The 27,749-nt window shown below is 54.6% G+C and overlaps 2 protein-coding genes across 10 annotated transcripts in view; both read left to right on the forward strand.

Moving 5' to 3' along the window:
* The window catches only part of LOC109448005 (angiotensin-converting enzyme-like protein Ace3), a 13,215-nt gene extending 9,331 nt beyond the window's left edge, over positions 1 to 3,884 (forward strand). Inside the window, exons 13-15 of the mRNA XM_019732825.2 lie at positions 901 to 1,085; positions 1,607 to 2,031; positions 3,645 to 3,884. Of these exons, the coding sequence (XP_019588384.2) occupies positions 901 to 1,085; positions 1,607 to 2,016 (595 nt within the window). The 3' untranslated portion in view covers positions 2,017 to 2,031; positions 3,645 to 3,884. The remainder of the gene's footprint in view (positions 1 to 900; positions 1,086 to 1,606; positions 2,032 to 3,644) is intronic.
* A 1,076-nt stretch (positions 3,885 to 4,960) lies between these two features.
* KCNH6 (potassium voltage-gated channel subfamily H member 6) lies at positions 4,961 to 25,802 on the forward strand. 9 transcript variants are annotated; one of them, XM_074319789.1, is made up of 14 exons: positions 4,961 to 5,183; positions 6,009 to 6,239; positions 11,245 to 11,406; positions 11,507 to 11,712; positions 14,421 to 14,846; positions 16,069 to 16,223; positions 16,383 to 16,468; positions 17,473 to 17,672; positions 17,834 to 18,086; positions 21,113 to 21,306; positions 22,848 to 22,932; positions 23,542 to 23,710; positions 24,448 to 24,634; positions 24,952 to 25,802. In XM_074319789.1, the coding sequence occupies exons 1-14, from the start codon at positions 5,108 to 5,110 to the stop codon at positions 25,234 to 25,236; spliced, it is 2,715 nt and encodes a 904-aa protein (XP_074175890.1). In that variant the 5' UTR covers positions 4,961 to 5,107; the 3' UTR covers positions 25,237 to 25,802. The 9 variants fall into 9 exon arrangements, with proteins under 9 accessions (XP_074175890.1, XP_019588611.2, XP_019588603.2 ...); XM_019733052.2 differs by adding an exon at positions 23,335 to 23,440 and having other exon boundaries at positions 16,069 to 16,468; positions 22,848 to 22,955; positions 24,952 to 25,801; XM_019733044.2 differs by having other exon boundaries at positions 16,069 to 16,468.
* Positions 25,803 to 27,749: the final 1,947 nt, after the last annotated feature.

The raw sequence follows: 27,749 nt of genomic DNA on the forward strand, positions 1-27,749 counted from the left end.
GGTTAAGTTAGTAGCCTGAGGTTATGTGGCCCATAAATAGCACTGGGTCTTGAACCTCAGTCCTGTTAATCTAGACTCCACACTCTGACTTCTGGGCCTCTAGGCCCTACCTCTCTCCTGCTCAGATCAGGGAAACAAGTTGAGAAGGATGAATATATGCCCACTGCTTCCTCGGCCGGGGATCCTGGGATGGAAGAGCCCAGGGCCCTGGCTTCAGCACACTCCGTACCCCCACCATGAGTGTGCAGGCCAAGCCTAAGGCTTGAACCCCTGCCACCAAGCACTGAGCGTGCCTGGAAGCAGATCTGACATTTGTAAAGCACTGCGGTCAGTGCACAGAGTACATCCCACGCTCATTATCTCTCTAATCCTCCCAAACACTCCATGTGAGGCCAGAAAGGGTTGAAGAGCTGCCTCCTTCTATTGGCACTGAGCACGGGAAACAGTGTCTCAAGACTGAGTTTGGGCCTATCTGAGTCCAGGAGAATAATAATCATCACAGCAGTGGTAACAAAAATAATAATAGTAATTTTTATTCCTCTGTCCCATGTGGGTCGCTATCATGTATTGCCTTCCTACTATGTTCCCTGTGTTGTGTTTATTTAGTCATCACAACAATGCGAGGAGACAGGTACTATTATTATCTCCTATGGATATGGAAACTAAGGCTTAGAAAGGTTAAGTTACTTGCCCACGGTCCCACAGCTACTAAATGACAGATCAGGATTCAAACCCAGGATGGTCTTAATTTGAAGTTTGTGATTTCAATCCACTATGCTGGCCTCTGTGGGAAGAGTCTGGCTATCAAATCCCTAGGGCTAGGGTTGGGCATACTGAGGGGGTGCCAGCAGCACCAGCTGATGTCCCCACACAGCCTCACAGCTGTATCCACTCTCCCAGGGACATGCTAAAGCAGGGTTCCAGCAAACCCTGGCCAGAGGTCCTGCAGAATATAACCGGGAAAACCAAGATGTCTGCAAAGGCCCTTATGACCTACTTCAAGCCCCTGCTGGACTGGCTGGTCACTGAGAACGTGCGCCAGGGGGAGATCCTGGGCTGGCCCGACTTCAGCTGTTTCTATGAAGGTTTGATAATCTGACCCTGGTCCCAGCTCTGGTCCAGCCCCAAGCCCGACCCTAGCCTGACCTGGGCCAGCCCCTACCGAGCCTTAAGCCCTAGTCCATCCGTAACCTCGCTTGAGCACGGCACTGCTGCTGTGTGGTCCTGTCTGCAGCCGAAGCAGCCATGGTCAAGGCCACGTGCCCCAGCCCATGCCCCAGTTGCTTCCTTGTGTACTGTCCAGCTAGATTTCCAGATTGGCATCTGAGCACAGGGTGGGCATCTTGCCTCCTGACCATTGCCCGGAGCCACTGATAGGCACCATGGGGACGTAGCCATATCTGTGCCCATCTCCTCCTCCTCTTCCTTCTACTTCTCTTTCTCACCCTCCTGCCAGGGTAATGCCCTTACCTGTGGCTTAGGAGGTAGGTGCCTAAGGCTGAGTGAAAAGGCCAGTGGCAGTCAGATCTTCTCTGATTGCCACAGGGCAACTCAGGTTCCCCTCCCCAGTTCTGTCTGCTCTACAAGACTCCTGTGTCTTCCACAGAAAAAGATACAGACAAGGTGAAATTCCTGAGCCTGAAGCTGGAACCAGAGCAGGCCAAACTCGGGCAGTGGGTGTTGCTGGCTCTGAGCTTTGTCATGTTCCTGGTGGCCCTGTTGCTGGCCTGCAGGCTGTGCTCCCTGGAAAAAAAGTCACTGGCTCGGGACACCAGTGCACAGGACACCAGTAGACAGGACACCGGTTCACAGGACACTAATCTACTCAAGACACCACCCAACACGTACTTCCTGGGCATAGCCATGAAACCCAGACAGGTTGCCAAACGACAGTGGATTCTGCTGGGCTTCTGCCTCATCCTTATGCTCTGTTCAATCGGCCTGGTCATCCGGATTTTCACACAGCACCACAGGAAGCCTCCGTGGATGAGGGCTGAATGGTGGAGCTGGGACTAGACCCCAGTGCAACTAGTGAGTCTGCGGGGCGAGCCAGAGAAGGTTGATGGGGTCTGGGGAGGGGATAGCTTGTATGCAGAATGCCCGACTGCAATTGGGTGCAGCTGTGGCAGACCTGGGTACCTGGGGAGTTGTAACTAACTGTGTATTTGTGAACTCGTGTATGTAACGCCATGGGCACAGGTGACTGACTCTGTGTGATTCCATGTGATTGCACACATTTCATGTATGCCTTGGGTTCTAGACCAACCTCCTTTACCTAGGGACTCAGGAACTGTAGTTTTAGTGACTCAGTAGCTGTGTCCCTCCAAAACAGCCTCCATTCCAATTCATGCTCAGAGCTGATTTTTCACGCAATTTTGTTTTCTTCAGGCGCCCAGCTGTGGGGCTGGACCAGCATGGCAGTCCCTAAGGAATGTGTGCTCTGGTTAGAAACAGGACACTGCTTCAGTCCCCTTATAAAATGTATTCAAGTAGAACTGGACATTCCTGTGCAAATCATTGATGCGTAGTTTATGAGCACTGTGCTCTGTATACTGGCCGGCACATCTTTCTGCCAATCCTCTGGCCCGGCCTGTGTTGGACTGCATAATCTAGCCCCCGAGAGCTACTTGTCAGCCTCCTGAGATGCAAGTGGCCTCACAAACTGCCCTACGGCCCTCCATGCCCCTGTCCAGGCCCACCCAAATAGAGACAGTGGGTGGCTGGGCAACACGCCAGACTTGATTAATGATTGACTTCTTGAATATTTAAACAAAGCTCATCTCCAGCCACTCTGCTCCAGAGATGGCCTTGTTCAACACACACACCTGGTGCCTGGCCTGTTGCCCTGGGGATTGAGCACAGGGCAAACAGCACCTTTCCAGACTCAGTGGAGGAGGGGAAGACAGAGGGAATGTTTTTGAAGGACATTTGAGAAATGAGTACTCCAGGGACAAACCTAGGAAGAGAGAAGAAGGACGCTGCTCCTGCCCCTTCTAGCCCTTCTTTCCAGCCTGAGTCTGCCCCCTGCCAGGGGACAAACTGAGTTTGGACTGAGGCCCCAGGAGCTCCCAGGGAGGCTGAGAATCAGTGCCTGCCAGAGAGTAGGGGAACCTTGAGGGGAAGTAGCATCACAGCTAGTAACCAGAGAGGAGGTACCAGGGCTTCAGTTGAGCTGGTGGGAGGCTCGCCAAAAGATGAGATCAGCTCTCTCTAGATTAATGGTCTGAGCCCAGAAATCAAGGATTGTGGGGACAGAGACACTAGGCTGAGATCTTCATGGACTCTACTTCTGCCCAGATTTCAAGAGGTCTTCCTGAGTTTTGGCTGAGGCCACACAATTCCTGCTTGACCGCAGGCTCCATTGCACCCTCATTTGGTGTTTCTGTCACTACATTGCTGTGCTGTAATACCCTTATTTGTCCCCATTACTAGCTGTCAGCTCTATAAGGGCAGGACACTCATCAGGACTGTGCCCTGTGTAACACCTATAGCCAGCACAGACCATGGCATATAGAGGGGACTTGGAAAATGCTTGAATGAGCGAATAAGTGAGTGAATGAGTGTCCCACTGCCCAAGTCCCTCCCCAGAGCTCAGCACCTCACACATGGAGTCCATGATAAACAGCCTCACCTTTTCTCCACAGCCAGTCCGCCCCCCCCACACACAGGGGCAGCCAGGACAACTCTGCCCCCCAAGGAGGTCACATTTGCAGCTCTCTCATCCTCCAGCCACAGGGGCCAAAGAGGCCCCCATCAGGCATTGCGGCTCTGCATGGCAAAGGCACACCCAGCGCACTACTCCAAGCCCCTCCAAGCCCCTGGACTCCAGCAAAAAACTCCCTGAGCCTCCTCCTCTTTCCTCCCTCCCTCCCCACCATGTAAAGTTTATTTCACCAGAATGTTTCCTTCATGTCTAACTACTTAAGAACTTGGTTGTCTATCAATTAAATCTAGACGTTCAAAATGCCTCTGAGGGTCTTTATCAATCTCCCTTTTCTCCAGCCTCACCACTCTCAGCCCCCAGTTCAGCCCCTTTGCACTGATTGTACGATTGGCCTTTGCCTAATAAGGTACATGCCCCATTTGAATGATTGCTCTTCAAGACCTGGCTCAAAACTAGTCATTGGAGACTCTGCAAAGCTCCAAGCCCACTGAGAGGGTCAGTGAACAGTGGTCCCATTCTCTCCCTCCTTTCCAAGAAGCCTTTTTCAATAAACTTCACCCCACCCCCATCTGCTGCTGCTTCTGTATTTTCAGTCAGTACTCAAACACTTTTATCAGTGGTCACTTGCTAATAGATGGTTTTATATCTGGTCTCCTCTCAAGGAGAGCCTGTATGCTAAAAACTCTCAGGCTTCTGAAGAAGGCAACTTATTGCATATTTCTTGTACCCTTCATGTGTACTCCTACTCCGTTCTCCCAGAAGCAGGCCCTGGATGAGCTTGCCACTAGGAGTTTTGCATGGTCACTGGGGTTCAGCTGGAGGGCACTTGGCAAGAGGTCTAACCGTACCATTGCCAGGGTTAGGCCCAGTGGTAAGACTCAGAAAGAAACCTTCAGCAAAAGACCACCTGAGTCCTCTAACAACCCCTTCTGCCCTCCCCTTCCCCGGCCTAAGAGACTCGCACCGGCAACGTCCAGATTGCCCTCGTTATCAGGAGAGGGCCTAAGAGTGTCTAAGGCCACTGTGTACTGGGACAAGAGCAGAACCTCCTCAGAGAAGCCCTGAGCGATTCGGGGCTCTATTCCTGCCTAGCTCCGCCCCCTAGGAGTCAGGGCCCCGCCTCTGCCCGTCGAGTCCGGGAGAAGTTGCCCCCGCCCCGCGGACCCCGCCCCGCCGCCACGACGCGACTTCTTTCAGCACCGCGGTGCGGACAGCTCCCGGGCCGGTGCCGAAGGGAGGAGGCGCGGCGAGAGGCGGGCAGGGGGCGGGCCAGGGAGGGCAGCGGACGGTATACGCAGGCGGACGGGCGGGCGGGGCACGGAGCCCCGCGGCCCTCCCCGGGGGCGGCGCCCACCCGGAGCCGGACGCCGCTGAGCCCGAGGAAGGGTGGCGACGCAGGGAGCCCGGGCGCTGGTGGCTCCGGGCAGAAGCCGTGGCCGGAAGATGCCTGTCCGGAGGGGCCACGTCGCGCCCCAAAACACTTACCTGGACACCATTATCCGCAAGTTCGAGGGCCAGAGTGAGTGTGTGCGTTGGGATGGGGGGGACGACCTGGAGTCCAGGTTCTGTGGCAGAAGTAGTCGGACCCCTTTGCTAACTTCACATGGAGCAGGGTGGGGGCTATCGAAAGATGAACGCAGAATCCTTTAAAGGCCCAACACCTTCTCCTCCAGCGGCCCCACTTACCTCAAATGTCTGCCCTCCTCTCTTCTGGAGCACTGGTGGCAGAGCACAGCCCCTCTCTACTCCCCTGTTATTTTCTTGGCACCCCAAGCCCTGACCTCCCCTTCTATCACTGCCCTGCTTCCCCTTTAACCACCCTCTCCCCCCACACACACACACACACACTTCTTCCAGAGCTTTCCTTGACTTCTTCCTTTTCACCTCCTGACCCTGACCCCTCTGCTCTTTCTAGGAGCTCTCCCTGAGCCAGACCCCCATCTGATCATATCCCTGCTCTCTCTTCCTGAATCCCCTTCACCATCTCCAAGAAGCCTTAGGCCTCCCCACACACACACACACACTTCACTGACCCATTACTGACCTGGTCTTCCCACAATCCCCAGCGCTGACTTCCCCTCCCCCACATCTCTGGTCATTGTCCTGCTCCCCCCTCCTGACCACCCCTTTATTACTCTCAGGAGTTCAATGACCTTCCCCCATGACTCTGGCCTCCTTGGTTTTCCCACCCTCCCTAGACCTGACCTCCCCGCGTCCTCATTCTGGTCACTGCTCTGCTCCCCCATCTAGATCCCTCCTCACTGCTGCCAAGAGTGCCTACAATCCTTCCCTCCCTGCTACCCAATACTGTTTGCCAGAGGCTTCCCACCCCCTCTCACCCCAGGTCGAAAGTTCCTGATCGCCAATGCTCAGATGGAGAACTGCGCCATCATTTACTGCAACGATGGCTTCTGTGAACTCTTCGGCTACTCCCGAGTGGAGGTGATGCAGCAACCGTGCACCTGTGATTTCCTCACAGGCCCTAACACCCCACGCAGTGCCATGTCCCGCCTGGCACAGGCCCTGCTGGGGGCTGAGGAGTGCAAGGTGGACATCCTCTACTACCGCAAGGATGGTGAGGTGCCCTCGGGCCACGGGTGTGTAGGGCAGGCTTAGCCCCTCTTGTCTTGCCAGAGTGGCTATGGGGAGGGCACCGACCCTGGGACCAAGGGTCTGGGTAAATCCCATCTTCTCTCTGGGCCTCAGTTTCCTTATCTGTGTAGGGAAGTGATGGGCATTGGATATGATGCCTTCTGAGGTCCTTTTCAGAGGCTGGACACCAGACTGAGCCACTGACTAGTCCTAGGCCAGGGAAGGGCCTCCCGCTCCACCATCCCTCCCCCATGTCCCCAGTCTCCTGGCTGCATACTCTGTCACTGTCAGTCCCAGCTGTCAGGCAGCTGGGACGGAAATTAACCTTTCCTCATCTCTGTCTGCTCTGGGAATTAGGGGAGGAGTCACCCCCTCAAGGCCTCTTGGCCAGGCAAGGTATTGGGGGCTGCTGAATGGAAGAGGGGTGGGCCTGGCTCACCCAGCCCTGGCTCCTTGGGGAGAGAGTCTGAAGTTTGGCCTGACCTGGAGGCTCATCCAGTTTGGGATGTCACCGCCAGCCCGTTTACTGCAAGCAGAACAGAAGCATAGGGCAGGGGCTGATGATAAAGACTTCTGCAGCCCTTTGAGACCCTCCCCCCAGAACCTCTGAGTCTCTACTGGATGAGGGGTGGGGGGAAAAGAGGGGAACTAGGATCCTGAAAGTCTTTTTGAAATTACCTGGAGTTCAACCTGATTCTACACCAAAATTAGCTGGGGCATGTTTTCCAAACATCTGTTTCCTAGAGAGATGACTCAGGTGTGAGGTGAGGCCCAAGCAGGTGCATTTGGAAAAAATCTCCCTGGTGGTTTGGACGTCCTGTCAAGTTTAGGAAACATTGACAAATCCTTCAATGTCATGGATGAGGAAACTGAGGCTCAAGAAAAAGAAGGGACTTGCCCAGAATTCTACTGTGGGGTTCCAACCTGGGGCTGGAAACTGTCTCTGGATTCTTCCCTAGAGAAATCTGTTCTGAGTAATCCCAAGAGGGGAAAACGGAGCCCAACTGCCTGCCTCTGTGCTCTGAGGCGGGACTTTTGGAGAAGGAAGCCCCAGAAGAGGGCTTCCCCAGGGAAGAGGGCCATTCAAGTGCAGATAGAGGGCAGGTACCTTTGTATGTCAGGAGCCTGGACTGTGTGTGGAGCTTGGATGTAAGTGTGAATGTAAACATGTGAGGGTGTGTGTGTGTGTGTGTGTGTGTGTGTGTGTGTACGTTTAAGGGCTTCCAGGGCGCTTCTTGGGTAGGTCCTGGCTGTCTCTGTGGCTGTCTCCTGCTGCTGTCACCCAAATAAACGCAGAGGTAGAGATTAGGGGACAGAAAGAATCTAGCTTAGTTTGGCAGCACTCACAGAGTTAATGAAGTCAGAATATTTTTAAAAGCTGTGACCTCACCTCCTCATATCATTGCAGGGAGGTGACAGTCAGAGGAGTAAGAAGGGCCTGGGGGAACAAGATGGGACAGCAGGAAATGAGGGGGAACAACAGGTTTTTCTTTCCTCTCCTCGACCCCAGAGCTATACCTGGGCTCCAGAGGGGTGAGGTCTGATCCCAGACTCCTAGAGGTGTCAGATCAGGGCTCCCAGGATCTCCTCAGCACCTTACATGTGACTGGGCAGGGGCAGAGGTCAAGGCTAGGCCTTGGCCCTCTGAGATCAGAACTCAGGTCTTCAGAACCCTACTGGGGTCCTCCAGCTATCGGAAGGGACTCTAGCAACCTAGTTTTTGAGTCTGGCCCTGGATGAAAATGGAAAATTACCCAAATCCCAGTCTACCCTATCCCTACTCCGAGCCCTTCCTTGCCCTGTAGTCTAAGACTTTGACCATCTGGATCTGTCTGATATTGGCCTGAAACCCGGAAAAGGGCTCTTTCTGACTTGCATTACCCTAAGAGAAAGATGTGGTTCTCAGATAACTTATGTTCACCTTGTGGTCCACTCTGATCACATGCCCCTTTTTTGTACATCATAGTCACATGCATCTTACAGTCCTGGAGAGGGGCATCTAGTGGTGATTTCTTCCCTCCTTCAGTCAATACCTCCTCAACCCCACTCCTCCTGACTTCAGGGAGATGGAAAAGCGTTCTGTATAGAACTCTAGCTGGTTTATTTATAATTCTCTTTTACTCTAAAGGAATAATCCACAGACAGTTCTCCAAGTCAAAGTGGAAGGTCTGTGTCCATATATCTCCACATTGTGCAGCTGCATATAGTTGGACTCAAAGAGGCCAGGGCACTTGGCAAAAACTACCCCATGCGGCAGGGCTCAGAGACTCCTAAGAAATTGGCTCTTCCTCCGTCTGCCTTTATAGGAAAAGTGAGAACCTAACAGATAAGGAGGAATGGGATGGCCACACGAATAGAACCAATGAGAGTCTGGAGAGAGGGATGGCGGGCGCTCAGCTCTCCCCCACCCCTACCCTGTCTTCTCTGGGCACCTGCCAGAGGTACCCAGCCCTGCCCATCTTTGCCAAGTCCTCTGATGATCTGAAACCTGAGAGTCCCCCAATACCTAAGCCAGACTAGGGGAAGCCGGAGGCCCCTCCAGTCCTCAGCTCCAGAGGAGGAGGACAGGCAAGGGCTGAGGTCAGGGGCCCCCATGTTTTCCACATGCTCACCCGTGAGTGCCAGAAACACCCAGAAGGGAGTGGGGCTGGAGCAGTCACTGTCTTAGTGGCAGCTTTTTGTAGCGCCTGCCTGAAGGCTCACCACAATCCTGGACGGGTGTGTATAAAGAAATGGAGGTAACAGACGACAGGGAGACTGTGCCAAGGAGGGGGCTAGGGCCAGAGGGCAAAGGAAGATTCAGAAACAAAGAGAAACTGAAGGAAAGCACGTCCGAGAGGCAGAGAAGAGCAGAAAGGCACTGTCAGGGTGGAGGGTGCAGATAAACTGCTGCCCTTGATCAGAGAGGTGGGTGCCGGGAGGAGCCCCTGAAAGAGAGTACAAGACAGTGACTGTGGCTCCTTCTCCAGGGACAGGGCAAGGGCACAGGAACACCGCCACTCCTGGGCACAACCTGGGGCAACACACCCACCCACTTCTGATCAGCCAGAATGTTACTCATGAGCAAGGACAGCAGCATGGGGGATGGGGCAAAGGAATGCTCTGAACTTGTTCAAATCCTCCTAGCCTCCTGCCCACAGGCAGCAAGCATGAAGGTCAGACATGGGCTGCCACACACAGCCCCCCTCCAGCCTTCATGATGGGCAATGATGGGCTGGTCTTCAGTCCATTCCCAGCTTCAGTTTTCCAAAGATAGCATCCGTGAGTGGGTATAGCCACTCAAAGCCTGGACCTGGGCAGCTCCCAGCAGCACAGAGAGCCTGGAGGCCCTGACCCTCAGCCCAGCTTGATCCTTTCCCTGTCCCCTGCCAGGCCAGATCTCTGCGGTGCCAGAGAAAATGAAGAGATAGTCTGACCGTGGGGGCAGTGTCTCAGGCTGCTGTCCATGGAGGCTTCCTTGCTAGGTCCCAGTGCCCGTGCCTTGCCATGTCCCAGGCTGACAAGAGTGCCAGGCTCTGGCATGGAAGGCAAGCCTATAGGACTGTGAACCCAGGAGTAAGTCACAGAGGCAGGTGGGTGGCCTCTCCTCGGTGTGGATGTCTCCCCCGGGGCCCAGTACAGCAGCTGGTAGATGGATGCCTGGTGCCTGGGAGTCTGGGAATCTGATCCAGAAGATTCCTGCTCCCAGGGAGGAACGTGGGAGGGAGGATGGGGCAGCTTAGCAGCATCCCGGCACTGACAGCTGTGAGGAGGCACCAAGGGAAGTGAGCAGTAAATGGGGAGTTGGGGGAAGAGCTATTCCAGTGAACCCCAAAGTAGCAATACTCCCGCCAGCTGGCCTCCCAGCCTCTCACATTTAGGTACACATTCTTTCATTCACTCAATCAATAAACTACACCTGGGATAGGTGCTGGCCGCTGGCAAATGAGACAGACCCAAACCTGGGCAGCTCTCTTCTGATTTGCATGTTTACCGGAGGCCCCTGCCCCTTAGGACCCTGCTCTTTAGGTCTGACACTCATCAGTGGCTTGAGTTGAGGGACATGGGACCACCCGGTACCATGGAGAGGGGGCTCATAGGGTATCCACCCACCTATGGGGACAAGCAAGACCCTGGAGTGGAACGAAAGGAACAGTGAGGCAAATGACTGGGTCTGGGCTGCTCAAGAGGGTGGAGAGAGTGGCAGGAGGGGCCTGTTCTGCCCCCACACTGCCATCTCTCGCCCTCTCCAGACCCCAGGCCACTACCCTTCCTGCTCTCCAGTCCCCTCACCTCTGCCTTGGGACCCTGTGCCCCTTCCAGGCATGGCGCAGCAGCCTGGCTTCACTCCAGCATCCTCATCCCAGACAAGTCCTTTCCCCTCCCCAAGCTGTTGGATATTGAGTGTCCCCTCCCAGCCCCAGCAAGTCAGTTTCTCAGAACCCCTGGCACCCATCTGCAGAACAAGAGTCTCTGCCTCCCCCGAAGGACCCACCAGGCTCCACCATGTAGACTGAGGCCTAATGTGCCAACTGGCTCAGTGCCCAGCACTTAGTGTGTTCTCAGTGATGAGGTCCTTCCAGTGTCAGGAGCAGGGCAGCTTTGTGGGATGGGAATACGGGAGCTGAACCCAGGGCCAGCCAGAGCTTCATGGGGTAGAATGCCCAACCTCGCCTCCCCACTTAATCCACCCCCATCTGCTCAGCTTTAATTACAGGAGAAGCAAACCTCAAGGTTAAGCCCTGAGCTGATGGCCGAGCATGGACTTGGACCTGATGCTACATTATCTCCTAATGAGCAGCTTAGCTGCTCTCCCCACCTCTGTCCTGTGGGTTGGGCAACTTCTGGACAGCGTCACCAACTCTCTGCCCAGTAGCTCTAGTCGCTGTCCAGGCCTCCTCACCCTATGGCTGTCCTTAATTTGACCTTAACCCAGCCCTCTCCCCAGCTCCCCCAGCCAGGATCCTGCAGAAGACGCCTTCAATGACCCCCCACCAATGCGTTTACAGCCTCCAGCTTCCGCTGCCTGGTGGACGTGGTGCCTGTGAAGAACGAGGATGGGGCTGTCATCATGTTCATCCTCAACTTCGAGGACCTGGCCCAGCTCCTGGCCAAGCGTGGGAGCCGCAGCCTGTCCCAGCGCCTGCTGTCCCCGAGCTTCTTGGGATCTGGTGAGGCGGGGTACAGGTGGCAGTGGGGGGGGTGAGTGGGGCACGCGGTGGAGCAGCTGGTCCCTGGCCGTCGCGGCTCTGACCTTAGCCCTGGTTTCAGAGGGCTCTCATGGCCGGTCGGGGACCCAGGGGCCTGGCACGGGCAGGGTCAAGTACAGGACCATCAGCCAGATTCCACAGTTCACGCTCAACTTTGTGGAGTTCAACCTGGAGAAGCACCGCTCAGGCTCCACCGCAGAAATTGAGATCATCGCGCCCCACAAGGTGGTGGAGCGGACGCAGAATGTCACCGAGAAGGTCACCCAGGTGCGGCCTGTACGGCAGGGCAGGTGGGGCTGTGCCGAGCCGCGAGGGTCCATTCTCAGGCCTTGGGTCCGGGCTGGCAGAGGGAGCCAACTTGTCCATTTCCCTAGTGTCTGGTCTGATCCCCAGGCCTCCTCTCCTGCTTGTCTGATTCTTTAGACCTAAAGGCCACCACCCTGCTGCCCAGCTTCTGGAGCCAGGGAGGTTGGGTCGACAGAGCCTGTGACTAATGCCACATCCTAGGCCTGGAGGAGCCTGGGGCGGGTGGAGGGGGGACACAGGCTATCATGGGAGCCTGTCCAAGGCTCTGGCAATTCACAGAGAGGGAGAAGCAGAGAAAGGAGGTGTCAGGGCCATACTGAGAGGAGGAGAGGGCGAAGGGATGGAGGGAGGCCCCCAGCTCTGCTCCTGCCCCTTGCCTTTGAGGTGACAGCCGACCCCCCACAACAGAATCCTCCTACAATCCAGGCAGAGGAGAGGCCGTGCTGGCATCTTCAGCTCTTTGAACACTTCCTGGGGATCAGGCCCTGAATGCCTCCCTCCCCCTCAGCCCCTCCTTGGCCAGCCCAAGGCAAATCTCCCTGGGTCCTCTGTCTCAGTGACCCCGCTGTTCTCTCTCATAGGGCCTGGTGCCCCAGTCCCCACCTGACCACTTCAGAGGGAAATGCAAATAACCTGCCCAAAGTTCAGGTGACAAGATTCCTGCCACTAACTTGCTGTGTGACCTTGGCCAAGAGACCTTATCCCCTTTCTGGGCCCCAGCATTCTTGTCTGGAGGAGGAAGTTGGACTACATAGTCTCCGAGGACCCCTTAGACATTGAGTAGTGCTGGCCCCAGGAGACATGGGGAGACAGGCGGGGGGTCTAGGCCAGGGCTAAGCAGGGACGTGCATGGCATGGAAGGAGGCCTGTGCCAGCTTCCCCTGGGACTTTGCCTTCACGGGGGAGGTAGGGGGCAGTTCTTTTTCCTCCCTGCCCCTTTTTCACCTGGCGCAGTCTTTGCTGGAACAGATGGGGTGGAAACTCCCTATGACCCAGCCCCTCACTGAGCGCAAGAACCCTGGAGAAGAAAGGACTCCAGGTGGCAGGGCTGAGCCCTCGGAGGTCAGGCATTGTGGCCCAATGGCCTGACCCTGGAAAGCCCACCTAGTTGCTAACCCCAGGGCCCTCAAGTTGGCTGCAGGGGTGATGGGGGCTGTCGGACTAGAGAATTGCCCATGAAAACTGACAGGGCTGGCTGGGGCCCATGCTCCCTGCCCCCACTCAACCTGCCTATTCCTGTCCTGATCCCCACCCCAGCCCCTCTGGGCTTTACTAGCCCACCCCATGTGGGTCCTAAGGTGGGGAGGTGCCTGGTAGAGCTCAGGGGAGCAGGCCACCATGGGCCCAGAGCAGGGAGGTCACACTGGCCTCAACCAAAACTTCCAGGCCTAAAGGGCTTGATCCCAAACCTGAGTTCCTACATCCTGAAGGCAGGGCCCTGCGGCTCTGGGTAACGCTAGAAAGGACTGGCTTTCCCAGGAAAGGACCTTATGTTGGCTTCGGAGGCGGTGGGAGACTATGGAGGTCTGTGTGGTGGGGGAGATGATACCCCTGTCTGGGGGCCCTGAGGAAATGGACCCTCTCCTCCACCCTCTGCAATTCCTGCTGCCCCCCTTCCACTCCCAGTGCTTTGCTGTTTCACTTTGGCCTGGTCTTGAGCAGCCCTGGAATGAGGGGGGAGTGGCTATGATGACCTAAGCTTTCAGCGCTCACTCAGCTCCCTTGAGCTGAGCCCCATGTGGACTAAGTGCTGGGTGTATACGATGGGCCTGCCGGGCAAGGGAACGGTAGCCTATGGTCCAGTGAGAAGTAACTGGTCAGGGGTGTTTACGCGGCACAGGGAGACAATGGATACAGAGGGTTCAAGTCTGTGCAGGGGAAGAGGAGGCAAAATAAGAGCTGAGGCCTGAAAGCTGAGCAGGAAGTCACTGCGGAGTGGGGTCACTGTGGCCTCTCTGAGGGGCTTGGATGTCAGACTGGGGACGCTTTGGTTGAAACCAGCCCTTTGGTGACTCTTCCTTATTGTGATCCCATCTGGTTTGCAAGATCAGAACATTACATTGCAGATTTTCTTAAACCAGGACCATCGGCCAGACCCTATTGGTGGAGGTAGTGGGGTGAATGGGACACCCCTCAGGCCCCATTCCTGTAGGGCGGAGTCTGACAGAGGATGAGCGGGAGGAGGAATTATTGTGTAGAGCAACCTGTGCCATCCAGATGCACCGTCTCATTTAATCACAACCACCCCATGGAGTTTTTTGCTCTTTGTTATCCCATTCTACGCATGAGGAAAACTGAGACTCATAGAGGTTATAGCACTTGCCCCAAGACAGACATGTAACAATGTCAGATCTGGGACCAACCTGGACGGTGTGGCTTCAAAACTCATGCTCTTTCCGCTGCCCCAGCTGTTTCTTGTGTTGGGCAGCTGGGCAGAACCTGAGTGTGTTGGGCTGGGCCCTGCTGATCCCATGTTGGCCGTATTGTCAGAGGCAAGATGGGAAGGGGGCTCAGCTGAACGCAATGATCAAAACCCCCTCGTTCAAGGCTCCCTGGTACCCAGGACCTGTCAAGGCCCCAGATTCGCTATATACCCCAAATTTGACTCTTTTCATGGAAGGCTCAGAGAGTTGGCCACCCCATTGACCACCCCATGGCCCCCACCCCAGGTCCTGTCTCTGGGTGCGGATGTGCTGCCAGAGTACAAGCTGCAGGCGCCACGCATCCACCGTGGGACCCTCCTGCACTACAGCCCCTTCAAGGCCGTGTGGGACTGGCTCATCCTGCTGCTGGTCATCTACACGGCTGTCTTCACGCCCTACTCAGCCGCCTTCCTGCTCAGCGACCAGGATGAGTCTCAGCGTGGGCACTGCAGCTACACCTGCAGTCCGCTCACCATGGTGGACCTCGTCGTGGACATCATGTTCGTCGTGGACATTGTCATCAACTTCCGCACCACCTACGTCAACACCAACGATGAGGTGGTCAGCCACCCCCGCCGCATCGCCGTCCACTACTTCAAGGGCTGGTTCCTCATTGACGTGGTGGCTGCCATCCCCTTCGACCTGCTCATCTTCCGCACTGGCTCTGATGAGGTGAGCAAAGCCCATCGGGGTCAACTCCTGTGGCTGTCCCCTGTGCCCTAGCCCTGGTGCCTTCCTGGCCTCACAGTCCTGGGTGCAGAGAGTACCTGGCATGGGGTACCTTCGCCAAAGCAAATGGAGATGGAAAGGGAGCCTCAGATATCTGTCATCTCTCAGCCCCGGAGAAGGACCAGCCACGGCTGTGCCGCAGGCCTGGGTGCCCTTCCTGTGCTCCAGAATTTGGCTCCTCCTGGGATGGGCACGCCTGTAGTCCTAGCCCCTCACACTGATTTCTAAACTATACTTACCCTGGAGTTATAAACAGCCCCCAGCCCCTCCACTGTGCCCACTCCACTTCCCTTAGCTGACGCGAAGGCATTTTCTTGCTCTTCTTGTAGCTTCTGATCCCACTCTGTCCTTTTGGCCCACCTCTTTGGGATCAGCTTTCCACTTTCATCAGCTCTGCCTTGTATGTTCCAGTCGCTGCCCCAATCACCCCAGCCTGTCCAGCAAGAGCTGTCCCTCATGACTCCCTGCAAATCTATCCCCAAGTTTTCTTCTCCACCCCACTTCCCCTGCCTGGACACTGAGTTCCCTTCTTATCCACCTCTGCTCCAGCCCCACACCTGCCAGCCTCACCCCTCCACACAGAAGCCAGAGCAAGTTTCAAATCATCTGATCGGGTTACTTATCTGACCCTGTCCTCAGAACCTTCAGTGGCTCCCCAGTGGTTTGGAATAAAAGTCCAGCTCCTTATGGACCCACAGGAGCCGCCCCTGCCCACCTTCCAGGATCATTTCTCATTACTTTGCCATCTTCCTCTCTGTGCTCCCGCTGCAGCACCACACTTGGTTTCCCACCCGTGCCATCTCCAGGCCTTTCCTCATGCTGCTTCCTGAGCCTGAAATGCCCTTTCCTTCTCCCTCCTGTCTGCCAGGAGGCTGAGCCTTGTCTCTCAAGACTCAGCTTACGTGTCACCTCCTCTATGAAGCCTCCCTGCCCTGCCCCTACTTGACCTCCCCTTCCTCTGTGCTCTCCCTAGTTTTCTGTCCTCAGAACCATAACACTGTTTTGAGATTTAGGCTATGTCCCACTCCCAAGAGCCTAGCCAGAGCTCCGCATGAGTGTTTGTTGAATGACTGTGTGCCATATGCTTAAGTAAACAAACATGGTCCTGAGCGCAGCCTTTCAAGGGCTGACCCCCAGCCCCATGGCCCCCACCCTGCCCCTCCAGACCACAACCCTGATCGGGCTGCTGAAGACAGCACGGCTGCTGCGGCTGGTGCGTGTGGCCCGGAAGCTGGACCGCTACTCTGAGTACGGCGCAGCCGTGCTCTTCCTGCTCATGTGCACCTTTGCGCTCATTGCACACTGGCTGGCCTGCATCTGGTACGCCATCGGCAATGTGGAGCGGCCCTACCTGGAGCCCAAGATCGGCTGGCTGGACAGCCTGGGAGCGCAGCTCGGCAAGCGCTACAATGTCAGTGACCCAGCCTCGGGCCCCTCGGTGCAGGACAAGTATGTCACTGCCCTCTACTTCACCTTCAGCAGCCTCACCAGTGTGGGCTTCGGCAACGTCTCTCCCAACACCAACTCTGAGAAGGTCTTCTCCATCTGTGTCATGCTCATTGGCTGTGAGTGCTACCTTATACCCCAGGCCTTACCCATAGAATTCGATTTTTACTTTTATCGTAGACATAGCACAGTAACAATGTGTGGATAGACAGCACCATGAAATATTGCATGTGTACCCCAACTATACACAGAAACTGACCCTGTACAGCCTTTGCTATGCGCCAGGTACCAGCTATATCATTTGCAAGGCCCAGCGCAAAATGAAAACGTGGAGTCTTTTGTTTAAAAAGGCTTTCAAGACGGTGACAGCAGAAAATTAAACCAAGCACTGGGTGGGCCCTTCTTAGCATAGATCCCATGCCCACGAAGCCGGCCCTGCCAGGCACTTTTCTAAGAGCTTATCAGAGGCCTACATTTCGTTCCTATCATTACTCCCATGAAGGCCATATTACAAGCCCAGTTTATAGACCAAGAAGCCTAAGGTCCTGTCTTTCCAGGGGTTACACACAGACCCAATTGTAGCCCAGGGGACCACTCCCAGGGCTGTGTGTGCTCTCGGACCCTGCACCAAGCTGCCTACCTCCCAAAACACCTGGTCTAGCAACACCAAAGGCAGTGTGGAATTTTACACGTAATTAAATTGTCATGTTCAGAGTATTTAGAGATGTGAAAACCCAGAAAAACAAAAACAATAAGGAAAAAAATGGGTGAAAACAAGAGGCCAAGAGTTTTCCCTTTATTATATTTTTGCAACTGAAAGAAAAAACAAAACTGAACTGAAAAATTCCATTGCCCTAGTTTTTTCTTCTCAGGAGTTTGGCCTCTGGGCCCAGGAAGATGCCAAGAGGCACAGGGCAGAGGGAGGAGGCAGGAAGCCCCAGGGGCCTTTGCCCCCAGCTGCCCTGGCGTTGAGCTGGGCATTTCTGACTTTGCCCTGAACTTTGTGGCCCCTGACCACGGGGCTTCCAGGAAGAGTGGGGCCTCGGGCAGGCCCGGGGATGGTGTGGCCTGGTGGGGACGCGGAGGAGCTCAGCGTGCTCACCCCCGCTCCCCTGCTCCCCAGCCCTCATGTACGCCAGCATCTTTGGCAACGTGTCGGCCATCATCCAGCGCCTGTACTCGGGCACGGCGCGCTACCACACGCAGATGCTGCGCGTCAGGGAGTTCATCCGCTTCCATCAGATCCCCAGCCCGCTGCGGCAGCGCCTGGAAGAGTACTTCCAGCACGCCTGGTCCTACACCAACGGCATCGACATGAACGCGGTGAGATGCCACCGCTCCGCTGGGGGATGGGGGTGCGGGCTGACCCAGCTCAAGTCCCAGCTCTGGCCAATGCCCCGCGGGAGGCCAGGGTCCCGCAGGCGCAGGGCGCCTCCAGAGCCTTTCCCCACCGCACCCCCACCCCCACCGACGTCTCCTCGCAGGTGCTGAAGGGCTTCCCTGAGTGCCTGCAGGCCGACATCTGCCTGCACCTGCACCGCGCCCTGCTGCAGCACTGCCCCGCTTTCCGCGGTGCCAGCAAGGGCTGCCTCCGAGCTCTCGCCATCAAGTTCAAGACAGCGCACGCGCCTCCGGGGGACACGCTGGTGCACCTCGGCGACGTGCTCTCCACGCTCTACTTCATCTCCCGCGGCTCCATCGAGATCCTGCGCGACGACGTGGTCGTGGCCATCCTAGGTGTGTGGGCTGGGGAGGGGAGGGGTTGTGGGACGAGATGTCCCGCCTGGACCACTCCATCCCTAATGACTAATGATGATGGTGGCACCTTTTAGGACAGGCATATGCTGAGAGTATGCCACAGAGCTTTCTTCCCAGCTCATTGAGTCCTTAAACCAAATCTGCCACAGGTCCGTTTTCCTGATAGGGAGGCTGAGGCACAGAGAGGTCAGGCCCAAGCAGGGATTTCAGGGAAACGTGTCTGACTCATGCCTGATTCACAAGTCCAGGCGGGCTCCTACCTTCTTCCGCTCCTGGAGCACACATTGTGAGAGGGCAAGGATTCGTCTTGGTTGGAGGGGGGGTCTTCAGTGTCATTCAGCACAGTTACAAGGACAGCTGGATTCTGGAGGAAGGATATGAGCTCTGGGGAGGGCACAAATGTAGAGCACGCACAGCCTCTGCCACTTACTAGTGGTGTGAGTGTGACCTTGGGCAGGTCACTTCACCTCTCAGCCTCACAGGGTTCTCTTCTCATCTTCCTTGTTTGCCTCCTGACTTCAGCCCACGCCAAGTCCCTGATGCCAGCCTTGCTCTCCCGTGGTCTCCATGGTCGTTCTCTCCTGCATCCCCTCTGGACAAGCCCCCTCAGGCTCCTCTGCCCCTTCCTTTCCCTCTGGCCTGTCCTGAGCTGATGTTCACCAAGTGTGGAGCTCTGCTCTCTCCTCCTTACCCTACACCCCCACCTGAGCCAGCTCCTTGCTCCCAGGGTCTCAGCCTCCACCTGTGCCACAAGCACCCCCAGAACTCTGTCCCAGTCCCAATCTCTCCTGAGACCAGAATATTCCATGCCTGGGCATGGCCACACTTATATTTCATAAGCAGACCAAACAACCTGAAATTATCTCAACCTGAACTTATCATCGACCCTCAAAAGCAGCTCCTCTGGCATCGCCATCACTGTGAACTGTCTACTGCCCCACCCCCACCATCAGGCAGCCCCGGAGCCCAATCTGTTCCCCTCTCAGCCCCACACCTACCTCCTTGTCCCTCCTGGGTCCAGACCCCATCATGTCCTTCCTGGGCAGGTGTCAGGAGCTCCTTTCCCATGTCCCTGCATCTGATTCACCCGCATACACCATCTTCCACCTTCTGCCATTGACCTGAAATTCCCATCTGTGCATACTCTTCTTCTGCTCAAAATCCTTCCATGGTTCCCCATGGCCTGCGGGACACGTGTGAACCCCTGTGTTCACAGCCCTCCCTGGTCTGGCCACCCTAAGTCCTGCCAGCCTCTCCCTGGTACATTGAGCTCTAGCCATACAAACTACTTATGGTTCTCTAAGCCTGTCTGTCTCTGTCCATGTCTGTGCCTTTGCACACGCTGCCACTCTGCTTGGAGCACCTACCTTGCACCCCTGCCTGGCAGACCCTGGTTATCCTTCAAGCCGAGCTTAAGCACAGGCCCCTCTATGAGATATTCCCTCACTCCCAGCATACTTTAGAAGTGCCATCTACATGGGAGGGATAATAATTTTTATTAATAATTAAGAAGCCAGTCCAATTTAAGTTTCAGTTAGAGGCATGAAATCCTCTCATTTTGTCCTGAGTGGAAATGGACATTAGATCATAATCCTTCATCTACCGGAAAACCATCACTTTATAATGTTGCTCAGATTGAAATCTTGAAAGCTCTTGGGTTTCATATGTAACCCTGGCAAGTCTCTTCCCTTTTTAGGTCTCATTCCCGTCCTCTGTGAATGACCTTTGAGCCTGTTCTCTTGCGGGTCATGTCCTGGCCTCCATCCATCATTGTCTGTGCAAACCATTAATGACCTTTATTCAGTATCACAAGGCTTAGGAGGCTGGACTTTCCTGTGGGGAGTGGATATCAAAGCAATCATGGCCCCTGGCACCCCGGGCCTGGGCTCTCTGCCCCCCAGCCCTGACTGCAGCATTGACCACACACTAATTTTCTGCCCGGATTGCCTTTCTCCTGAGGGCCCCAGTCCTCCATTCTCACAACCCAGCCCCAGCTTCACTTCCTCTGTTAGCCCCCCTCCTCACTACCCTCAACCACCCCTGGTGGAATGAGCCCCTCCCTCCTTCATGGCCCTATATAGCTCTTAGTTCTCCCCTGTTCCAAGCCTCTATAGATCATTCTATAAACTAGTTGCTTGCTTTTGTGCCTGTCTTGCGGACATGTTAGGGGCTCCTTGTGGGTGGGAGAGCATCTTATTCACGTTTACACGCTGGGCAGCACAGTACCTGGCACCAGGAGGACCCAATATTCTCATCACATACCCCAAGCATCAGCCCATGTCTGCCCTGTGACATCTGTCGCTACCAATGCCCTTCATCTACCTGCCTCTTGCTATTCAAGGCACTTCCCCAGGCATCATGTCTGCTCCTCTGGATAACCCAGTGGGGTGGGCAAGGCAGATATGGTTATACACATTTTAGAGATGAGTACACTGGTGTCCGGAGAGGGAAAGTGACTTCCCCAGGCTTCCTCTGCCAGGGCCATGCTGGTTACTTTGTCCCATAATGGGCAGTGAGGCCACAAAGAGACAGAAGTCTCAGGGCCAGCCTTGGGGGAGCTGGATGCTCCTGGCCCTGGGTTCCCTACACTCTTACATCACTGTGGTGAGCTAAGGAGAAGGGAAGAGGTTGAACAGGGAGCCTTTAGTGTTCCTTACTGCCCACTGTCCCCCAGGCTGGGGGTAGGGGCAGTGCCAAAGCACATGGAAATAGGAGTGGGGATTCTGATAGAGGGTGGTCCCAAGGGGCTTGGAGGACCCATCTACTGGAATGGTGTGTGTGTGGGGGTGTCTCTGTAGAGCTCAAAGGACAAGGTGAGGGCACACTCCTTACCACCAGCTAGCACATCCAGCCTTGTCGCCAAAGCCTGATCCTGAGAACCAGGCCTAAGCCTGGCAGGATCTCTGAGGTGGGAGAGAGCTCACGGCCAAGGGGCCCTCAGGGAGGCTACTTGGAGTCAGCTTGGAGCCAGACCCTGGAGAGACCCCTGCCACTCTGGCTGCCAGGAAAGAACGACATCTTTGGGGAGCCTGTTAGCCTCCATGCGCAGCCAGGCAAGTCCAGTGCAGACGTGCGGGCTCTAACTTACTGCGACCTACACAAGATCCAGCGGGCAGACCTGTTGGAGGTGCTGGACATGTACCCCACCTTTGCAGACAGCTTCTGGAGTAAGCTGGAAGTCACCTTCAACCTGCGGGACGTGAGTCTGGGCTGGGTGGGCCAGGGTGGGTGGTGGCCCTTGGCCAGCTGGTAACAGGGAATGCCCAGGCAGCCTGCTGAGACCTTGAGCTACTTGGCCTGGGGGGACCCATCTGATCACCTCCATTCTTTTCAACCCCATGCTGTGTCTTTCACCATCATTTTGTTCGTGTCTGCCATGGCCAGCACAATGCTGAGCGTGATGCTAGTTACCAGTTACTGAGCACCAACTATGTGCTAAGCACTGGGCGTCTTTTACATTATCTCCTTTAGTTCTCTCCTTGCAAATGCTGTTACTGTGCGCATTTCCCAGATGCCAAAACTGAGGGTCCGAGGAGATTCAATAAATTGACCAAAGCCACACAGTCCCATAGTGAGCCACACAGGCGATGGCAGAGCCAAACTGTGGAGTCAAATCTGTGCGAATCCATAGCCCAGGCTTTGCCTACTGCATTGAACCCAGCTGACAAGGAGGGTGTGTGCCGTTCAGGGGCACACAGTGCCAGGTCCCGGGGGTGTAGGTAAGTGATAGAGCTGTCTCTCCTCTTAAGCTTATCACTCCGTGGAGGAGATTAAACAACTCAAGAAGAATAAAGAGCCACACAGCTAAATAACCAAGGAAGCTACAGGGGTGCAGGGAGACCAAATTTCTGTGGAGCTCAGGGTTACCAAGGCATGGGATGGCCAGTACAGACTGGAAGCCCAGAGGGGCTGCATGGAGGAGAGGGTCTGGAATCAGCTAGTGAAAGGAAAGGACAGGCACACCTGGCAGGGGCACCAGTGGCTGAGGCCCTGGTTCTGAGTCCCCTGCCTTACGAGGAGGGGCTCCACAACCAGGGTGGAGGGTGTGGTGCTGAGGCAGGTTTTCTTACTAGGGACAGCCCTCTCCACCCTGTGCCCTCTGCTGTTCTCCCCCTCCCCTAGGCGTTCCCTTTCTCACCTGATCTGTCCAGGAGACATCCTGTAAGGACCCTGCCCTGAGGGGCCCAGCCACTAGGAGTCAGCAGGTGGCCTGAGTACTCACTAGCTGGGTGCTAGGGCAAGAGGGATGCAGCCTCCCTGGCCTGGGGCATCTGCAGCCCCTGGTCACCCCAGGTTTCATGGTACCAGGCGGGTGGGCTGCCAAGGGTGCTCCTGAAAGCACCTCCTGAATTGATTGGAGGTTCCAGACCCAGTCTCCTCAGAGGAGTCTCCCCATTGGCCCGTGCTGAGGGCAGGAGCAGAGCATTCAGGAAAGGACTAGAACAGCTCCTCTACCTTTCCCACGTCCCCCGACCCAAATATTGATGCTCAAGGCAGCCTCTCCCAAGACTCTGTGGAGGGCTGCACGTCCCCAAACCCCTGTACGTCTGCTGTGCTCCCAAGCAGGAAAGAGCCTTCAGGAAGTTGCCCAGAGCATTAGAGAAGAGCCGAACCACTTGTCACCACTTTCTTACCTAGTTGTCACAAGGGCCCTGGGGGTGGGGGGGTGGGGCAATGGTGAACAAAGAGACCCTGTTCCAGCCTTGGTCCCTGTTACTTGATGCTGTTGTTCCCCACAAGGCAGGTGGCGGTCTCCAGTCATCACCCCAACAGGCTGCAGGCAGCCGGGACCACCAGGGCTTCTTCCTCAGTGACAATCAGTCAGGTAAGCAAAGCCAGCCCCTGCCAGTGCCTGCCCTGTCTGCCCTGCCTGTCCCAGCCCAAAGCCCCTGCCAGTGCCTGCCATGCCTGCCCTGCCTGTCCCAGCCCAAAGCCCCTACCAGCCTTCTGCCTCGTCTCAGTCCTCCATCCTGCTTCCCTTGGAAGAGGCCTCGTCAGTCTCTGGATGAGTGGAAAAGGGCTTCCCTCCCTGGGCACGGTGCTAGTGGTCGTTGACCCCTTCCTCCCCGTGTCAGAGCCAGAATGAGGGCTAGCCAGGTGACCAATGCGGCCACGAGGTGGAGATACTGGCTAAGCCCCTGGGCTTCTACATCAAGACTCCATGGGTCCCACTGGGCTGCAGTTCCCTGGATAGTGAGGCCAGGGCTAGGCGTCCCCACCCAGCCAGGCCCCTCCAAAGCTGGGGCCCGGGTTCCCCTGCCAGGGCTTCAGCTTTCTGGGTCCTGTAAGCCAGACCTCTATGGGGGCAGGACCTCAAACTCCAGGGCACCCAGGTAAGGAGATCCACTTCGCCCACTCTGTGTTCCCAAAGCAGGAGGGGCATGGGCTGTGGAACCAGCTAGAACAAGCTCAGGCTTTCCTTTCCCTCTTGCAGGTGCAGCCCCTTCCCTGAGCCTCTCAGAGGCATCTGGACTCTGGCCTGAGTTGCTGCAGCAAGTGCCCCCAAGACCAAGGCACAGCCCCCCAGACCTTCAGGGAGACCCAGACTGCTGGCCTCAGGAGCTGGGCTCCAGGCTAGAGCAGCTCCAGGCCCAGGTGAACAGGTGAGTGCCCTGCAGGACAGAGTTCTGGGCTGCAGAGAGCAGGCCCAACGACAGGCTAGGCACAGGTGCCCCCTCCTGGTGACTCGGGGACATTACTGGATGTCCTATGAGTTTCAGAATGGCCGACAGCATTTAATAGCAGGCTTCCCCATCCCTATGTCACTGAGCACAATTCTTTGGATGGCTTGTCCCAGCAAACCCCAGAAAATGCCAAGGAAACTTTCTTAGGGGAGGGGCATAACCTCGTGCAGAAACAAATTCCATGGGTCCTTGGAAAGGGGATGTGGCCTGTGGATGGCAGGGCTGTGGTGGCAGAGTGAGAGGTTAGGGGCAGTAGAGTCCTGAGTTCAAATTCTGGCTCTGCAACTTACAAGCAAGAGTGTGGGCAAATCACTTAATCACTCTGAGCCTCTGTTTGCCCTTTTGTGAAGTGCGGATAATCAGAATACCTATGTCAAAGCTTCTTTACGAGGGCTGAATGATGTGTGCATAGGGCTTGGTCACCTTTATTAACAGAGGGGAATTTGGTGCTAAGGGGAATTTGGGGAGGGAGGGGCTGGGGATGATAGCAGGGAAATAGCTTCAGGTAGGCCCCAGGCTTCCATGCCATCCAGCAGGAACAGCATGTAGGCTACAAAATGGAGAGCTGTCTTCCGGACCTAGACTGCTCTTACCAACCCTGACCCTGACCCTAACTAACCCTGATCTGCCCCTGACTGTGGGGTTCTGTCGGGTAGGCTGGAGTCCCGCATGTCCTCAGAACTCAGCCGCATCCTGCAGCTCCTTCAGCAGCCCCTGCCCCAGGGCTGCACTGGCTACATTCTGGGAGCCCCTGCCTCCAATGACCTGGCATTGTTTCCTGCGGCCTCAGAGACTCAGAGTCCAGGAACTAGTCTGCCCCAGGGCAATCTGCCCCCTGCACAGGTGAGCAGGTGAGGGGATCCCCAGGGGCTTGCCTAGAGGCAGCTGCATGCCTTCCCCCACCCCCAACTTGGTCTCAGTGTGGCATCAGGCCCAGGGCCTGTTGCCTGAGAACAGCCATGGCTTCTGCTGTCCTTTATGGTCCAAGTCATGACAGGGCAGCCTGGACAATTAGTGTCAAAGCCCAGTTTATGACTGAGAACCCATAGCTGGGGCAACGGTAAGAACACATAGTTCCTACCAATTCCCAGCCCTGAAGTCAGGGTGGCCTGGGGTGGGGGCTCCCCACACTGCATCCCTCACTCTTTCTTGCCCCTCAGACCTCAAGCTATGGTGACTTGGACAAACATGGGCCGAAGCGCAGGAACTCCTCCCCCAGGATGCCTCACCTGGTCGTGGCACCAGACAAAACTCTGACACTTTCCTCGGAACTGGAGCAGCCTGAGGGGCTCCCGTCACCCCTGGCCTCACCTCTGCATGCTCTGGAGGTACAGGGACTCACCTGTGGTCCCCGCTTCCCCTCCCTCCCTGATCACCTCGGCTCTGTCCCCAGGCAGCTGGAGTTCCAGAGACATGGCTCAGATCCTGGATTTGTGGGGAGTTAGAGCCACTGAACCCCAAGATAAAATACACCATGAGGGGATTAAAGGTGGGTGAGGTAAGAGTTACGGATTTAGGGGAGGCAGACAGCCACCAAAATCGGCCTCTGAAAACCATTCTCCTAGAGTAGCTACAAACCTCTAACCCAGGTGATTCAAGATGGTAGGGTGAGGAGGCTCAGGATTTTCCCAGACTCTTCTAGAGCTTTGTTTAGATAGCAGGCCTGGTGGAGGGTGGGTGAGCCTCAGGCATGGAGGAAGCTTACGGGACAGGGGTTCAGTGAGGAAAAGAGAAGTTTCTGATCTTCTGTGTGAGAACTTTGCTCTAGGCTGGGTGCAATCATGTCCTGGATCAGAACTACCCACCGCCTCTTGGCTCAGCATCCAAGGTTGGTCAGACCTCCTGCTGAGAGCCTGTGACCTGGCTGGAAATGAAAGTGTCCTCCGTAGTGGACGTATCGGGGCACATAGCTCCAGCCCTCAGCTGCTTTGCCTCTGACGGTTCTGTGATGACCTTTGGGACTCTAGCAGACAGTGGAGTGAATCACAGCTAATAAAGTCTGCACATTTCACGTTGGGCTGGGTGTGTAACTTACCTGTGGGTTATCACATCCTTGACTGTGCCATGACCCCAACATCTTGTTGTCTTCTCCAAGCCCTTCTTTCCGGAGGTGTGTGTTAGGCACCTAAAGGTGGCTCTGCTGGACCCAGGAGCCCCTGGATCATGGGGCTTTTAGCCAGGCTGGAGTGAAGGGAAGTAGAGAGGTACTGGCTTGGTTATCATTGGGAATCATGACAATAGCCACCACTTTCATAACACCCTGTGCCAGGCATTGTGCTACCTGCTCTGCAGATATTAGTTCATCTAATCCTCACAACAATCCTATGGGTCAATGTTATTCTCCCCATTATAAAGAAGTGGGATCAGAAGCAGAGAGAGACTAAGAAACTTACACAAGCATGAAGGGGACCTCTGGGGGGGGGGGGGGTTGATACTGTCCGGTTTCCTGATCTAGATGCTGGTTACATGAGTGCGTTTCAGGTTGTGAAAATATGTACACTTACACTTCCTTCGATTTAAAAAACAAAATTTTGCCCAACAACATAGGAGAAGGAGGATGTAACTTCAACCCAAATGGTCTGGCATGAGAATACATGCAGTTAACTACTCCACTGAAATGCCCAGTCACTGGTATTTAGTTCCTTTTGCTCCAATATTTCCTGAATAATTTTGAAAATGTATTTGCCCCCGCACACATTTTTAAGTTGACATCTGAAGTATTTCAGTAATAAGTTCAAATAGTTGTAAGGGATGTAATTTCCAGTGTGTTGTAAATATTGATACTTTATAAACTGTTTCATTTATATTGATTCATTTTGATCCAAATAGCATAGTGATTTGAGAGCCAACATCATTAATTTTAAAAACACTACAACAAACTCTTCTTTAACATCATTCCTTTTACTCTTTTCAAAATTCCATTCTATTCCTTCCAATTTATGCTACACCTAATTTATTTTCATGCTTTAAAGTCTATTATTGATAACCCTATCATATCTCTTTGCAACACAAATACATAAATCGAAAATATATAAAATGAAAAATTTAATTTTTTGTAATCTTACAAAGGCTTTCAGGGTTATGCTTATTAGTTCAGAGTTTTTCAAAACAACACAAATATATCAAATTTTTATAAAAACTAAAATTTTATTGGAAATGCATCTCTTAAAAGAAGGTATTTTCCTCTCAATTAGTTCATATGTGTGGATGAATATAATTTTTTATTAGAATAAGACAAGCTTCAGCAATATTTTTGTACCTACTTTTCTTTCCTTTTCAAAAAACTTAAATACAGAGTAAACTTGTTCACATAAGTAGATGGGACTGTAAGGAGTTTGTTTGCATAGCAGTGCCACTCAATTCTTTGAATTCTGAGTTATCTAACAACTACATTTATCATTAAAAACTGTATTTGATGATATCATCTAACGTCAATACAATCCTCCTTCAATTCTGTTTAAAGCAAAGAATTGGAAGCCATTTAAATTGTAAAGATTCAGACCTTCTCCATTCAAACTCACAACACAGATAAATTGAGCGCTTGATTAGCATTTGCCTTGGGATCCGAAGCGGGGAAAGGATGGAATGGGAACCGAAAGAAAACAAAACAAAAAAAACTTATTACCAAGCTGGTCGGTCGCTGCCTACTGAAGGACCAACCCTAGAATTCCCAGCATTTCTAGAATGGACAGGAAAGCGCGGGAAGGCCTGACTGAAGCTGGCCTTGTCCTGATTACATGGGCCGGCTGGTGTGCAAAAGGCTTGGCCTCGGCCTGCCCTTAGAGGCAGTACCTGGAGAATAACTCTCTCGGCTTAAAGGGAGCGTTGGTAAGAGTGAGGAGGAAAGGTGGTTCCCATTTGGCTGGTGGGCCAGGGTGCCGGACCGAGGGGCTAAGTGCCGCGAAATGCAACAGGCCCTTGCATTAGGCAGAATTTTAATTTTTACTCGACAGAGTGT

The sequence above is a fragment of the Rhinolophus sinicus genome, linkage group LG15 (genome assembly GCF_036562045.2).
Source record: "Rhinolophus sinicus isolate RSC01 linkage group LG15, ASM3656204v1, whole genome shotgun sequence".
Lineage (NCBI taxonomy): Eukaryota > Metazoa > Chordata > Mammalia > Chiroptera > Rhinolophidae > Rhinolophus > Rhinolophus sinicus.